We start from the raw sequence: 15268 nt of genomic DNA on the forward strand, positions 1-15268 counted from the left end.
TTACCCCTCATGGTTACTCTTCATCCCTAGCACATGTAAGCAGCATTTTCCAGCTGTCCTCTCTCACTGTCTCTGCGTATAGTTAGCAGTTTCTTAGGTGATTGTTATCAAAAACCTTGGGTTTTTCCCCTTACTTCAGTGCAGTTCTATGGCACTTCATCTGGGTTGTCCTTCCGTCAAATCAGAAAGTAGCAGAGCTGTTGTTACCAGCCCGGTGCTGTTTTCACTCGAATATAGTACATAAAGAATATTTTAGTTTCTGTACATCATTTTAACTTTCTTTTCTAAATTGGCATTACTTCAAAATGTAACATGTTCTTTCCATGTTCTGTAAATTGACAACATATGTTTTATAAAACCTGCTTTGAAAGAGGTCTCATTTTAATGTGTAGGTTCCTAGTAAAACTGATGATCACTTGATTATTCTATAAATATGAGCTCATATTTGGAAAATGGATTAATTTCTTCCCATTTTTAGTTTCTACCTATTGTTTAAATGAAACTAATATCTGCCTTTGATTTAGTTTTTCTGTTTTCTGGTGGTAATTCATGTTTTGTCCTTATCTGTTATTTCAAAAATCCAAAAAGGCGGAATACTACCACCTTCTAGCTGAGAAGATCTATAAGATACAAAAAGAATTAGAAGAAAAACGAAGGACTAGATTACAGAAACAGAACATGCTTCCAAATGCAGGCATGGTGCCAGTTTCTATGAATCCAGGGCCTAACATGGGACAGCCACAACCAGGAATGACTTCTAGTAAGTGCTTTTTGTTATATTTATGTTGGGGAGAAATTGATAATGAAGTGATTTCTAACCAAATCCATCAATTTGTACAAAGTTGTGTTAACTGTTAATAGGGTTTTTGAAAGGCCTTTTGTCTTTGCAAAGAAAACAGGTCATCCTCTGCCTTAAAGAGTAAGCACTACTTACACAGCCCACTGTAGACATGCCTGATAGTGACACGTAGGAAGGGGTTGCACGTAGATTTTCCCTAGTTGTCTCTAACACCGTCTGTGTAGAAAGCAGCCAGTAGATGGATGTAGGCTGACTAGGGTCCAGTGTGCAACAGAGGCTCACATACTTCCTTAGTGATCACCTTAATCTATGACTTGAAAAGTGGCAGAGCAGAGAGAACATGAATCAAACAGGAGAAATACAGGGAAAGAATCGAACAGACACATCCTCAGGCTGAAGGATGAAATGGTTGTTGGAGACTGTGCAGAAACTTCACGCTGGATGGACTGTGCTATTGGTGTGAGTGTAAATGCTGGTTTGTTCCCTTAAATGCATAGATTCGGTCTAGGTCTGTCATGTAGGTACAGGGGTCTAAGCACTTGGGCCCTCTTCCACTGCCCTCCCAGGTGCATTAGCAGGGAGCTGAATTGGAAGTGGAGCAGCCAGATCTCAAACCAGTGCCTATATGGGATGTCAGTGTCACAGGTGGCGGCTTTACTCACTACGCCGCAACACCGGTTCCCCAAGTGGCATCTAAACTACTACACAAAACACCTGCCCATATTTTGTTTTCCAGTAAAGGGCAGCCAATGCAGGGACTTCCTTAATTTATTTCTCTTTTCTGCCCTAGATGGTCCTCTCCCTGACCCAACTATGATCCGCGGCAGTGTGCCAAACCAGATGATGCCTCGGATAACACCACCATCTGGTAAATTTTATAACCGGGAAGAATGAGTTACTAGTTTTGATAAATGGTGACCAGATAGAGGAATAGTGCCTCTTATTCTCCAGAAGGGTGCTGAGATTTTATACTCTGCATGTATTCATAGGTTTGAATCAATTTGGCCAGATGAGTATGCCCCAGCCCCCTATTGGACCCCGGCAAACCTCTCCACTTCAGCACCATGGACAGTTGGCTCAGCCTGGAGCTCTAAACCCGGTTGGTTTGATTTCTTTATGTAATCTGTTTGGATTTTATAGGGGTTTTCTAAAAATTCTTGTTTTTGCTTCAAGAACAAAACTTCTCATACTTGCCTAGACACAAAATACAAGAGCTTGTTGTTACATTTTAATTGTTGTATTTTGCCCTTAATATAGATGATTATATGTATTTCAGAGATGAGACTAAATAGTTGCATTATGTTAAAGAGGTGGAGTGACAGGAATAATTATTACTAATGGGAAACAAATGCTGAAATCTCTTCTGCTTATCTCTTTCACTTAACAATAGTTAGAAATCCCACAGAAATAATTACTAAGGGACTTGGTGATGCAGTCTGAGGAAAGGGTGTTACAGTGTGCGAGGATATAATGTGATGGAAGTTCATGTGAAGAAGAGTAGAGTGTCTTGATTACAAACAAGTCAGTCTGTGTAAAATAAACACTAAAAAAGGCTCACATCCAAGCAAATACTATTCATAGTTGTAAAAATCATAGCATTAGAAAGTTGACAAAAAGCAGCCAGTACCCTCTCTTTGGAGTCCGCATGTCCAGTAGCCTCCCCACTTTTTTTCAGTTTACCTCTCCTCCATAATAATTACCTTCTCTTCCAGGCAGTGAACTGTGGATCTTTGATAAGAGCAATGGGGGAGCCATTGCCTGGTTCTAGAGACTGAAGTGGAGATGCTGAGCATACCCGGACTCTTAACCGACATTGGCCCAGCCCTCACCCTGTCCTGCTAGTTACCTGGCACCTCTGTTTCTTGAGCCTTTTTAGGGTTTTGCAGCATTGATACTTTTCACAGCTGGCAACATTCAGCAAGGAATCCTAGTTCTCATGTTAATCTATAAGGCAGATGCATTTCTTTAACTGGTTGAGATTTTTGCTTTTGGTAATCCAGATTTCCATCATCTGTTAAAGGAAACAATCCAAGAGCAATTGTGGGCCATGAATGGTGCTAGATTCAGCCACGTCCTGTAAGGGTTTTACTTTTCTTTTCCCACACATGGAATCTGAAAATTTTTACTGTTGCCATGCCACTTACAGTGAGCAAAGAGCCCAGGATGTTGTGCTTTGGTCCTTCACTTAACTTAGAGTGTTCAAAGAAATGGCTAGCTCTTTTCCTGTTAGTTCCAGATAGAGCGCTGTGTGTCCCCATCCTCCTGTAACTTAGAGAAGCCATGACATGAGACCATCCCCATGGTCTAGGCGTAAAAGTCAGTTCTTCACCACTTTTCTCCTCTCTCTCCCTGCCCCTCCCTTTACCTGTTTTCCTTTCTTCTCTTTCTCTGCCCAGTCAACCTGACAGCAGGGCCAAATTAATGGATGATTCCAATTGTGATAGAAGAATCGTAATGAAGCAGTTTGGTACTTTGTGTTTTTTTGCAGCCTATGGGCTATGGGCCTCGCATGCAGCCGCCTACCAGCCAGAGCCAGTTTCTTCCACAGTCTCAGTTCTCATCACAGGGAATGAATGTAGCAAATATGCCTTTGGCTCCACCCAGCGGTCAAGTACCAGTGTCTCAAGTATGTCTCACAAGGGGACCTTTGCCCTTATGGGGATGGGGGAGGGGGAGGGGATTTGTGAATCTTCTGTTAGGTTTTTGCCCGGAAGAGTGGCAGCAAATAGTGGGTGATGTTTAAAAATATGAACACTTTTGGATTTAGGGTATTCTGGATATGAAGAGATAATTATGTGTATAACAATGGCTTTGTTAAAAAAGTAACACATAATTTAAATTTGAGGGTTTTAACCCTGTGTTGTTATTTTACATTTAATTAGTTTGTGTCCTAAATGCCTATCTGCCTATGTAAATTTTCCTTCATTCTGTTTGAATTATCATCTTAATGACTTCATTTTAACAGGCACAAATATCTGGTTCTTCCTGCCCAGTAAACTCGCCTATAATGCCTCCAGGATCTCAAGGAAGCCACATGCACTGTCCCCCTCTGGCACAACCCCCTCTGCATCAGAATTCACCATCTCCTGTACCTAGTCGTACCCCGACCCCTCACCACACTCCTCCAAGCATAGGGGCCCAGCAGCCACCAGCAGCAGGGATCCCAGCCCCTGTCCCTACACCTCCTGCCATGCCGGCCGGGCCACAGCCCCAGGCTCTGCACCCTCCTCCGAGACAGACACCTACTCCGCCCACAACACAGCTGCCTCCCCAAGTGCAGCCGTCGCTCCCTGCTGCTCCTCCAGCCGACCAGCCCCAGCAGCCCCGCTCTCAGCAGAGTACAGCAGCCTCGGTCCCCACCCCGACGGTGCCACTGCTGCCTCCGCAGCCCGCCACTCCGGTAAGCGGAGGTTTGCATTTCAGTGGAACGGTTTCAGCGCTAATGTAATATTGTGTTACTTTTGTGCCATTTTTGATTCCATGATTCATCTCTTACTGTTGTCTCCATAAGTGGAATGGAATGTTTGATTAAGAACATTGCCCCCCCTACTCTTACTGCCTTCGATAGTACTTAACGTAGTAGGAACTCAAAGATTTTGTTTAGGTCTTTCATTATTGTATGCCATGTAGTATTCTGGGGCCTAAAAGCATAGAGCATAGCAAGAGGTAAGAGGCCCCTCTTGCTTCCTTAGTGTGACAGTTAGTGTACCTCCTGAATTTAACATATATTTAAAAACCCTTTTCTAACGTTTTAAGGTTCAGTACTCAAAGATTGAATCTCTGGCCCTAACAAAGGTTAACAAAGTCATGGTAAAGAGACAAGAAATACAGACCTAAATCTCTACAGCTTCCTTGTGAGAGGCTGATTATGTGTAGAGTAAAAATCTAAATTCCTGTCTAGTAGTTGAATCCTTAAAAATTGAACCTGTGTATTGTTAACAGGCTAGGATGTTCTTTCTACCTTGATCGTTGATGCTATATATTTTTTTGAGATTTATTTTATTTATTTGAAAGGCAATGTTAGAGAGATCTTCCATCTGCTGGTTCTCTCCATATGGCTGTAACAGCCAGGGCTGAGCCAGGCCAAAGCCAGAAACCAGGAGCTGCTTTCAGGTCTCCCATGTGGGTGCAGGGGCCCAAGCACGTGGATCATATTCTGCTTGTCCAGGCACATTAGCAGGGAGGTGGATCAGAAGGGGAGCAGGGGAGTCTCGAACTGGTGCTCCTATGGGATGCCAGCATCCTAGCAGCAGCTTTACTCACTCTAAATCACAGTGCTGGCCCCGAAACTGATCTTTTAGTTTGTTCACAGAGAGACCAAGTCACATCTAGCTGTGGGCCCCTCTGATCCACAAGGAATGGCAGCCTGCAGAGAGGAGTCTGAAGCCCAGTTATTTTGTTATTTATGGGATTGCTCCAGAAAACACTGCCTTGCTATGTAGTTTCTTGCTGGAAGATGCAGGGAATAGATGTGGATTGCCAGTAACCCTGTCACAGTGTAATGATTGAGAGTACCAACTCTGTAGAGGAGTTCAGCATATTTGTCCTCTGCTTTTCTGCAAGGACAGATTGAAGAGCAAACGAGACAGCTTGTCATTCTTATGTTCTTTTAGTTTCCATGTCTCTTTAAATAGGAGCTTCTCGGAGAGAAGCACCTGTGACATTTCCTCTGCTCACACACTGCCCAGAATTGATGATGACTAACGAAACCATCGCTGGCGGCTTCGGTCTCAGCTGGCTGGCCAGTATTGAAAAGTCCTCAAGTATAATTAAGGAAGGTGCAGTGTACAGAGAGAAATGACACTAGTCCCCCAGTATGTGGTTTATTCTGAATATGTTGTTGGCAAATCTGTCCTGTTTCCCTGTTTCTGCCCAGCTTTCCCAGCCGACTGTGAGCATTGAAGGGCAAGCGTCAAACCCTCCCAGCACGAGCAGTGCAGAGGTGAACGCTCAGGCTGTCCCTGAGAAGCAGCCTGCACAGGAAGTAAAGGTGGAGGCTAAGATGGAGGTGGACCAGCCAGAACCAGCAGCTGTTCCACCAGAGGATGTCCCAGAGGTGAGGACAGGGCCGCTGCTCCCAGGGTTTGCATAGGACCCCAGCTGGGGAGCCTAAGTTTTAAAAATCAGTGTTTGAGAAAAGCATTTTGATAATTAGGTCTCGGTGCATTGATTTCATGTGAGAAAGGTTGTTAAGATAGGTCCATGGGGCGAATAAAGGATGTGATGACAGTGATCTTACTGCTCCCCAATTGGATACCTTTGGAATACTAAAAATATCTGCCACACGTTTTTAGAGCAAAGCTGAGGACTGTAAAGTGGAGCCTCCAGAAACAGAAGAGAGAGGCACTGAGTTAAAAACCGAAATCAAAGAAGATGACGACCAGCCAAGTACTTCCGCCCCCCAGTCATCTCCAGCTCCTGGCCAGTCGAAGAAAAAGAGTAAGTCTCTCCCTCCCCTCTTGGGTCCTGAAAGTTGCAGTTAGTGTGATTTCGTTACCATTAGGGCTGTGAGCTTGGACTTTGATGTTGAAAAGTTCCTTTCCTTAAGGTAGATGCACTTGCTGCAACCACTGGGTTAGTTATACCCTCATTTTTTCAGGTTCAGTGGTTAGCATTCTCTGGAAATTACTTTTTCAAAAAGAAATTGTTAATAATACTCTTGACTAAGCTGCAGGAAGTAATAACACTAATGATAGTCCTTCTCCTTCTATGGGCTAAGTACTCAGATGTTCTTAATAATATCATTCAACTGCGTGAGGGTTCAACACACACCAGGATTACTCGGTGCCTAGGCCAGCATACAAGTCCAGACAGCCCAGGCAGGATCTCTCCTGAAGGGGAGGGGAGTAAGGCTAGCTGCTCAGGCCAAACTGTTGTAGAGTTCTCCATTCAGACAGTTCCCATGGAGATTTATTGATGTGCTTAGGGACTAGAGCTTCCTGTGACCCTAGTAACCCTGCAAGTGGCACAGGTAGGGTGTATCTTAAGGGTGAGTCTGCTGGCTCTTGGAGATGATATATATGAAAGTGTTCTGTTAGGGACCGGTTTTAAGTTCAGGTGAGCCACCAGCTGCTCTGCTTCCAATCCAGCTCCCTGCTGACAAGCCTGGGAAAGCAGAGGAAGATGACCTAAATATTTGGGCTCTTGAAACCCATGTGGGAGACCTAGGTGGAGTTGCAGTCTCCTGGCTTCTGCCTGGCCCAGCCCAGCCACTGTGGCCATGTAGGGGAGTGAACCAGCAGAGGAAAGATCTCTGTCTCTTCCTTTCTGTCACTCTGCCTTTCAAATAAAATTTTAAAATAAATGAAGTGTTAATAAAATTTGCTATAAAATTTCAGGTTTAAAAATGACTATTTTTATTTAAAAATAAGATTCATGTACATTACTGCAGACTGTAGCAGACGCAGTCTCTCTTCGCCCAGCATGTCTAATAAGTTTAATCAAGTCTGTTTACTTTGAGCACAGCCCCAGTGTGAGACACAAGCCTCTGCTGCCTGCGTAGTCTGGTTTTTATTCATGACCTTACCTTTCGCCTTAAAGGTGAAGCGTAGTCACGGGCCTAACAGATACGCCCTTGTGAAGACATGTGAACTTAAGTCCAGCAGCTACGTCCATTGTTGCAGTGACAGCAGTGGAGTTCTCTTTTTTAGACCTCATCCTAATTTGCCGTTGAAGTAGTGTTTCTTTCTCAGCTGTGTAGCACCAGGCATGTTGATGAGGGTCTCTTTCCTTCATCCATTGCTTCTAATTCTTTTAATGATGAGCACTGCGACATCTCACTTCTAACTTGTCAGATACTGCTGACCTGAAAGACGACTTTGTTCTTGCAGGATAGCCACCCTCACTGCTAGTATCTTTTGGCCTATTATTTTGGGAAATCTTTTCATGAACTTTCAGAAGAATTTGGATTCTGTTTTTACTTGGCTAGGTCAACCTTAATTGAATTTCTTACTGAAAAATTAGCTGAGCCTTGAAAAGTGTTCAAAAGTGACATAGGCCGGCGCCGTGGCTCACTAGGCTAGTCCTCCGCCTACAGCACCAACACACCAGGTTCTAGTCCCGGTTGGGGCGCCGGATTCTGTCCCGGTTGCTCCTCTTCCAGTCCAGCTCTCTGCTGTGGCCTGGGAGTGCAGTGGAGGATGGCCCAAGTGCTTGGTCCCTGCACCCCATGGGAGACCAGGAGGAAGCATCTGGCTCCTGGCTTCAGATCAGCACAGCACACTGGCTGTAACGACCATTTGGGGGCTGAACCAACAGAAGGAAGACCTTTCTATCTCTCCCTCTCACTGTCTAACTCTGCCTGTCAAAAAAAAAAAAGAAAAGAAAGAAAGAAAAACAAAGGTGACACGACCTGAGGCAAGAGTAGGAGCTGTTAGGAGCCAGCAATGTGGCATAGTGGGTAAAATTGTTGCCTGCAACGTCAGCATCCCATATGGGTGCTGGTTTTTGTCTCATCTGCTCCATTTCTAATCCAGCTTCCTGCTAATGGCTTAGGAAAAGCAACAGAAAGTGGCCTGAGTGCTTGTGCCCCTGCACCCCTGTGGGAAACCTGGAAGTAGCTCTTGGCTTCGGCCTGCCCCAGCCCTGGCCATTATGACCATCTGGGAAGAGAACAAGTGGATGGAAAATAATATCTATCTCTAATTCTCTCTCTCTCTCATTTTCTCACTCCCTCCCTTTCTTCCTCCCTCATCCTCCTCCTCCCTTTCTCTCCCTCTATCTCTATCCCTGTCCCATAACTATGACTTTCAGAAGAATAAATAAAACTTAAAAAAAAAAAAAAAAAAAAAAAAAAAAAAAAAAAAACAGCTCAGAAGTGTGGAGCCTTTTTGCCTGAGGATGCTGTAGTTAGTTTGGCTGTTCTTGAGATCCTTTTAGGGCTTCAACTTGAATGTTTTGTAAATTTTTTGTATGATGGATAACATTTAAAATCTACTTTTAAAGTTTTCAAACCAGAAGAACTACGACAGGCACTGATGCCAACCTTGGAGGCACTTTACCGCCAGGATCCAGAGTCCCTTCCCTTTCGTCAGCCTGTGGACCCTCAGCTTCTTGGAATCCCTGTGAGTATTTGGTGTACTTCTGAGTTGTTTTTCTTTTGATTTGGTACAGCTCTACTGAGATAGAACTCATATTCTGAGTGGTACAGCCATAACCACAGCTTTAATTCATTTTTATCAATCCCAGAAAGAAACCCCATATTCGTTAGCAGTCACTTGTCAATTCCTCCTGCAGTAGTTACTCCACCGGCCAACCTGTGTGCTCGCCATTTACCTTCTGTCTCTGGATGTTTCGTGAAATGGAAACGTGCACACTGTGCTTGTTTGTCTCAAGGTGCATTCACGATGCAGATGTCAGGATTTCAGTCCTATTTATGGCCCAGTGATTACACTGTTTGATAGATCCCATTTTCTTTACCCATTCATTAAGTGATGGAAATTTGTGGGCAGGTAAAGATTTATTTTATTTATTTGAAAGGCAGTGTTGGGGGGGGGGGGGTTCCCATCTGTTGGTTCACTCCCTAAATGGCTGCAACAGCCAGGGCTGGGCCAGGCCGAAGCCAGGAGCATCTTCTGGGTCTTTCACATTGATGCAGGGTCCCAAGTACGTGGGCCATCTTCTGCTTTCCCAGGTGCATTAGCAGGGACTCAAATCAGTGCCCATGCAGGATGCCAGTGCCACAGGTGTCAGCTTAACCACACTGTGCCACAGCACCAGCCCTGGACCCAGCTACTTGAGCCATCACTTGCTACCTCCCAGAGTGTGCATTACCGGGTAGCTGGAGTCAGGTATTAAACCATAGGCTCTGATAGGGAATTCAGTGATCCCAACCAGCATCTTAACTGCCAGGCCAAATGGTAGCCTCAGCTTTGTCTGTTTTTAAAGTTAACTTTAGGGGCCAGCATGTGGGTACTGTGCGTTATGCTGCCACCTGCAGTGCCAGCATCCCATATTGGAGTGCTGGTTGTGTGTTCTGGCTGCTCCACTTCCAATCCTGCTCCCTGCCAATGTCCCTGGGCAGGCAAAGAAAGATGGCCCTTTTACTTGAGCCTCTGTCACCCATGTGGGAGTTACTGGCTTCTAGAATCAGCTAGGACCAGCCCCATCTGCCCTAAAATACTGAGACTCTTGGGTAATGTCTGGTGTTGCTTGTTCTTCTAGGATTACTTTGATATTGTGAAGAGCCCCATGGATCTGTCTACCATCAAGAGGAAGTTAGATACAGGACAGTATCAGGAGCCCTGGCAGTATGTTGATGACATTTGGCTTATGTTCAACAATGCCTGGTTATATAACCGGAAAACGTCGCGGGTATACAAATACTGCTCCAAGCTGTCTGAAGTCTTCGAACAAGAAATTGATCCTGTCATGCAAAGCCTTGGATACTGTTGTGGCAGAAAGGTAAGAAAGAGCTTCCAGACCTGCCTTTAATTCTCTGAAGATATCTTTAGGTAGAATAAAGTGATGACTGGGGTTTGAGAGGATTCTGCTTCTGGCTCTGATAGAGCCGTGCTCCTGAGGCGTCAGTTGCACTTACTCGCACACCATTGTAGTGTCTGTTTCTATAGAATGAGCTTTCTATAAAGACATTTTTTCACTGGTGCACGTTGTAAGGAAAACCTGACCAAGTTAGAATTCTAAATCATCAGACTAAGTTCATCTGGAAGAGGGATTTTCTGTTCACTGGTCTGTGCACATTGTCCAGCATGTACTGGTTTTCCTGTGCACACCAAGTCACAGTATTGAGCTCCCTGGGTCTTGTTGGAGTCTGCAGAAAGGAGAGAAAAGAATGTGACTGCTAGGCCAGCCTCAGGATGGTGGAATCAGAGCAGTAAACTTAGAATGGGTTTTGGAAGCTGAATAGCCCACTTTGCATCAGGAGGACGTTTGTTCCTGAATTGCTGTTGTGACTGGTGTAGCTCGTGCTGCAGGCCTCTGTGCTCTTTAACAAATGGTTTCTTTTGCAGTTGGAGTTTTCTCCACAGACACTGTGTTGCTACGGCAAACAGTTGTGCACCATCCCTCGTGATGCCACTTACTACAGTTACCAGAATAGGTAAGCTCAACCACCTGTGGGCCATGGTCTGTGTGTCCGCATGTCTGGGGCCTGCGTGCGGATGGACCAGCCCACAGACAGTCCTCAGTCACATGTAACTGGCTTGAAGAACTCTGTGTGGCACGAGCTTTGTTGTTTGCAAAACTAGAGCATTTTCTGGTGCAAAGTAGCCTGCACTAGTTGTCTAGGCCCTTCTTTTCATAAGGGAGGAGACTCGGGCCTTGGGGAGTTCAGTAACTTTGTTCCTGGTGGCACAGATGGGACCGCATTCCAGGCCCTGCTTCTCTATCCACTGTGCCTTTGTTGAGCACCACAGACTATAGCAAAACAGGAAATTTTCAGACTCCCTAGAAAACTTTTCCCTGAAGCTTTTTAGACAGCTTTTTGGGAGTATTTCCTTTCTGTAAGTTGTTCTCCTCAGAATATATGAAAGCAGGATTGCATAGTACTTGCTTTCCTTCAGTAAGCAAATGTAAAGGGAAATTTCCAAAAACACCTCTGCTCCCTGACTTTGCCCTGCAGAGACGTGGCACGTGACAGGAGGGAAGAGTTCTTACAGACTAGGCACTGCTGCTCGTTCTCGCCCAGTCAGTGGTTGTAATCGCATGAATTCCTATTCACGGATCTCTGCCCCATGGTTGTCTCCTGTTAGTAATGTTAGTAATCAGCCTGTAGAGTAGCTTGTACAGGGATCTGTTTGCACATGTAATACAGTAGCAGCAAGGCTGGACGATTAATACCCTAATTTAGTAATAGCAAACTCGTGCTCTTGGTTTTTATTGAAGTTGTGTGATACAGATGCATTTCTACCACTGAAAAGTCACTTAATCTTTGTTTTATTTGTGATGAATTAGGTGTACTGCTAGTGCTTTTTAAGCATTAGAATACCATTTTTACTCATTGAAATTTCATAAAAATGGTTCTAAAGTTGCTAAAAGCAGCTTATGTTCAAAAACAAGTAACTGGCATGAAACTTGTTAGAATTTGACAATATTTTTGGATTTTTTTAACAGCAATTTGCAGTGTTCTTTGTACTGAGATATGTTTAATCATATACAAGCAAACACCACTGCATTTTTTTAAACAGATTATGCAGACTTTTCAGTGCAAAACACTTATTTTATTTGTGGCTTCTTTGGGATCAAATAGAAATTTTGTTTTTTTGAGTCTGTGGTGCTTTTTAGATGATTTTTTTTTTCTTCTTGGAAGCAGGAAGAAGTGCCATGATGGGCTTTTTAAGTAGCAGAGTAGCCCCACAGTGTCTCTCCCCTCCTCCTCTTGATTATTTAGATCAAGTAGCATTAATTGCTGAAATAAAAGGGTGTGGGTCTGTGTAAGTGAAGCGTTTTTGTTTTTATTTGCTGTAATCATTTGCTACTGTAATCCCATTTGAGATATTTAATGCTAATCTGAGCTTTGCCTTGGCTTTCTGCTTTGTGTTGTACTGTCTTGCTTTTATGTTTTTTGTTGTCCTGCAATCCCTCATTTCTTCGTTTGTTTTGTGTTTTTTTTTTTTCTCCCTCATGCTTGTCGTTGTCTGCACTTGGCTTTGATTGCAAAAAAACAAAAACAAAAAACAAAACCCAAACTGTGGGGCCCATAAATCTGCATCATTGAATGTCCTTGTCGCCGTTGATGACCTGCTCTCTGCTCCCGTCCCTTCCTTGGCCTGCTGTGATTGGTGGCTTCGTTGCTTGGCTTGGGCTGTGTTGTGTGAACGGAACAGTTCACCCCAGTATGGCCTTCTTGCCGACAGGTATCATTTCTGTGAGAAGTGTTTCAATGAAATCCAAGGGGAGAGCGTTTCTTTGGGGGATGACCCTTCCCAGCCTCAAACGTAAGTAACTGCATTATCTTGAAAAGTATGACCTTGTTTGTCTGCTTGATCTTAGGGGATTGTGCTTAGGCTTCTTTCTAAATGTTCTTGCGCTATGTTGTCCAGCTTAGGGAGTCATTAGCCACAGATTTCTATTAAATAGAAATAAATAAAAGTAGAATTAAAAATTGCTTCTTTGTTGCACTATTTAAATTTTGAGTGCTCAGCAACCACCTGTGGCTGGTGGCTGTAGTAGTGACCAGCACAGGTAGAGCACACACCCACCACAACAGCATGTCCTCTTCGCGATGACCAGAGAGGAGGCCCGCGCTGACCGTCCGCTTCCAGGTGGTGAGGATTTCTTCAGAGAAAGAGCAAGCAGCTTCCCTGAATGATCAGTGCACGAGCACTCCATAACGAAGTGCTTCGAGTTGGAGGATTGCGTTAACAAGCACCCTTCTCTTGTAGGCTTACAGAATATGTTAATAGCCATAACAGCGAATAGAATTTAACATGTAGAGGCTTAACTGACTCAATTAGGCAAACTCACTCGTTAACATTTGGTAAATGCCAAGAAAAATTTTCAAGCATATACCCTAAACTAATATTACTTATATTCTCTTAAGATGTAGTTAAATATTGCATTTCAAACTTGGTTTACAAAGAAAAAACTGCTTTGGCAATTTTAATATTCTTGTAGATTCATATTTACTATAAATAAACAGAAGCTGTTGAGAGCATTCCACAGAAATAGGGAATTGTGTTACTAGAATAACAGGGCTTCTGTGCTCACTTCAGCACATATACTAAAATTGGAGCAAAATAGAGATGAGCACAGCCCCTAAGCAAGGGATGACTCGCAAATTCATAAAGTGTTCCATATTTAAAAAAGAAACAGGGCTTCTGAAAAAACATAGTTAGATTTTTCCAAATTGGGTTGTAAAGTTGCATTTTCCATTTCAGTCTCCTGAAATACGGTACAGTTGGAGGCTGGGTGCTGGTGTAGGAGACGAGATAGTGGGAACCTTGAGCTTTTCTGAGCTGTTCTGACTCCTTCCAGAACCAGAGGGGTCAGCCCCAGTGATGCACAGTTTGGCCTGGCTGACCAAATGTTCTACAACTTACAGCTCTGCATCTTTCTGAAGAGTATAGAAACAAACCCCCTACTGGTTCTCCCTGTCTGTGCCAGTAGTGACTGCGAGTCTGCATTTCTGACCAGCTCCCAGGTCTGTCTGGTGCTGCTGCTCTTCAGATTGCATCCTGAATTGATGGTCCTTAGCCATTCAGGAAGATGCTACAGAGATGGGTGGATCTCTAGGCTTTAACTTGTGTAGATGTGCACATGTCTACATTTTTGTAAGCAGGATCCAGTCAAATTTAGCTTTCTAAAGTTGGTTCTGGGTAGAAGATGTTAAGACGATGGGAAGCCATGTGAAATTCTAAATGAAGCACTGTGAAACACAGACTTCCCAATCTAGGGACCTGTAAGAACCTGAAGTGGACAGTTGGCCCTTTGTATCTGCAGGTTCCACATCCATGGATTCAACCAGCCTAGGGTCAGAAATACTCCAGGGTGAGGGGCAGTGTTACTTCCACTGTGGACGTGTAGTTGGGGTGTTTGTTTTGTTTTGTTTTTGTGGTAGTGTTGGAGGGGTTTTTTTGGTTTTGTTTTTTTTTGTCATTATTCACTAAATAACACTGCATACAGAGTGTCTACATAGCATACTAGATAAGAAATTACAATGCATACAGGAATAGGTTATTTGCAAATACCACACCATTTGATTTAAATGGTATCTGTGGTATCATGGAATCAGTCTCCCTTGGAAGCCAAGATGCAGCTATATTTTAATAATGTTGAAATTTTTTGTTGATATAAAAAGTTAAGACTTTCCTGAAAAATACTGTTGTTAAGAGGTGGTTTGCTTCCCCCTCATACAATCCCATTTTATAACTCAATCTATGAACACAGAGTCATAAAAAATATCCTATAAGGGGAAATTATAAGTCTTAAAACAGAATATACCTGATTATGTATGCTCCTATTAGAAGATCTAAAGTGATCCATTTATAGGATGATATTTGTTCATCTTGATTAGAACCGTGATCAGAGTGCTCATTTTTCTCATTACGTCCATCTTTTTTCCTTAGTACAATAAATAAAGAACAGTTTTCAAAGAGAAAAAACGACACACTGGATCCTGAACTGTAAGTAGTTCTTTTATTGTTTTCTTTTTTTGAGATTTATTTATTTGAAAGGCAGAGTCAGAGAGAGAGATCTTTATCCACTGGTTCACTCCCCAAATGGCAGCAACAGCCAGGGTTGGGCCAGGCTGAAAGCCAGGAGCTTCTTCAGTCCTCACACATGCGTGCAGAGACCCAAGGACTTGGGTCATCCTCCATGGCTTGTTGGAAGTGGAGCATCTGGGACTTGAACCAGGTGCCCATAATGGATACCGGCATTGCAGGCATTGGCTTAACTGGGTAATGCCACGATGCTGGCCCCTGTTGTTTTCAGTGACCTAAATGCACGTAACATGTCTACCATAGCCAGCAGAAATGTGAAAGACACTCCAGTACTAAGGATGCTTGTCTA

General features: G+C 43.7%; 1 protein-coding gene and 1 non-coding gene across 3 annotated transcripts in view; both read left to right on the forward strand.

Moving 5' to 3' along the window:
* EP300 (E1A binding protein p300) overlaps positions 1 to 15268 on the forward strand; it is an 88651-nt gene that overhangs the window by 57760 nt on the left and 15623 nt on the right. For both annotated transcript variants that reach the window (XM_002721395.5, XM_017350932.3), the window contains 12 exons: positions 589 to 760; positions 1590 to 1667; positions 1789 to 1898; positions 3288 to 3425; positions 3765 to 4199; positions 5676 to 5855; positions 6094 to 6238; positions 8744 to 8862; positions 9962 to 10201; positions 10768 to 10856; positions 12613 to 12693; positions 14824 to 14880. In XM_002721395.5, the coding sequence (XP_002721441.1) occupies positions 589 to 760; positions 1590 to 1667; positions 1789 to 1898; positions 3288 to 3425; positions 3765 to 4199; positions 5676 to 5855; positions 6094 to 6238; positions 8744 to 8862; positions 9962 to 10201; positions 10768 to 10856; positions 12613 to 12693; positions 14824 to 14880 (1844 nt within the window). The remainder of the gene's footprint in view (positions 1 to 588; positions 761 to 1589; positions 1668 to 1788; positions 1899 to 3287; positions 3426 to 3764; positions 4200 to 5675; positions 5856 to 6093; positions 6239 to 8743; positions 8863 to 9961; positions 10202 to 10767; positions 10857 to 12612; positions 12694 to 14823; positions 14881 to 15268) is intronic.
* LOC127487695 (U6 spliceosomal RNA) lies at positions 13458 to 13559 on the forward strand. The gene has a single exon (XR_007914749.1). It is a non-coding gene; the product is annotated as a U6 spliceosomal RNA (small nuclear RNA).

Source organism: Oryctolagus cuniculus, chromosome 11 (genome assembly GCF_964237555.1).
Source record: "Oryctolagus cuniculus chromosome 11, mOryCun1.1, whole genome shotgun sequence".
Taxonomy (NCBI): Eukaryota; Metazoa; Chordata; class Mammalia; order Lagomorpha; family Leporidae; genus Oryctolagus; species Oryctolagus cuniculus.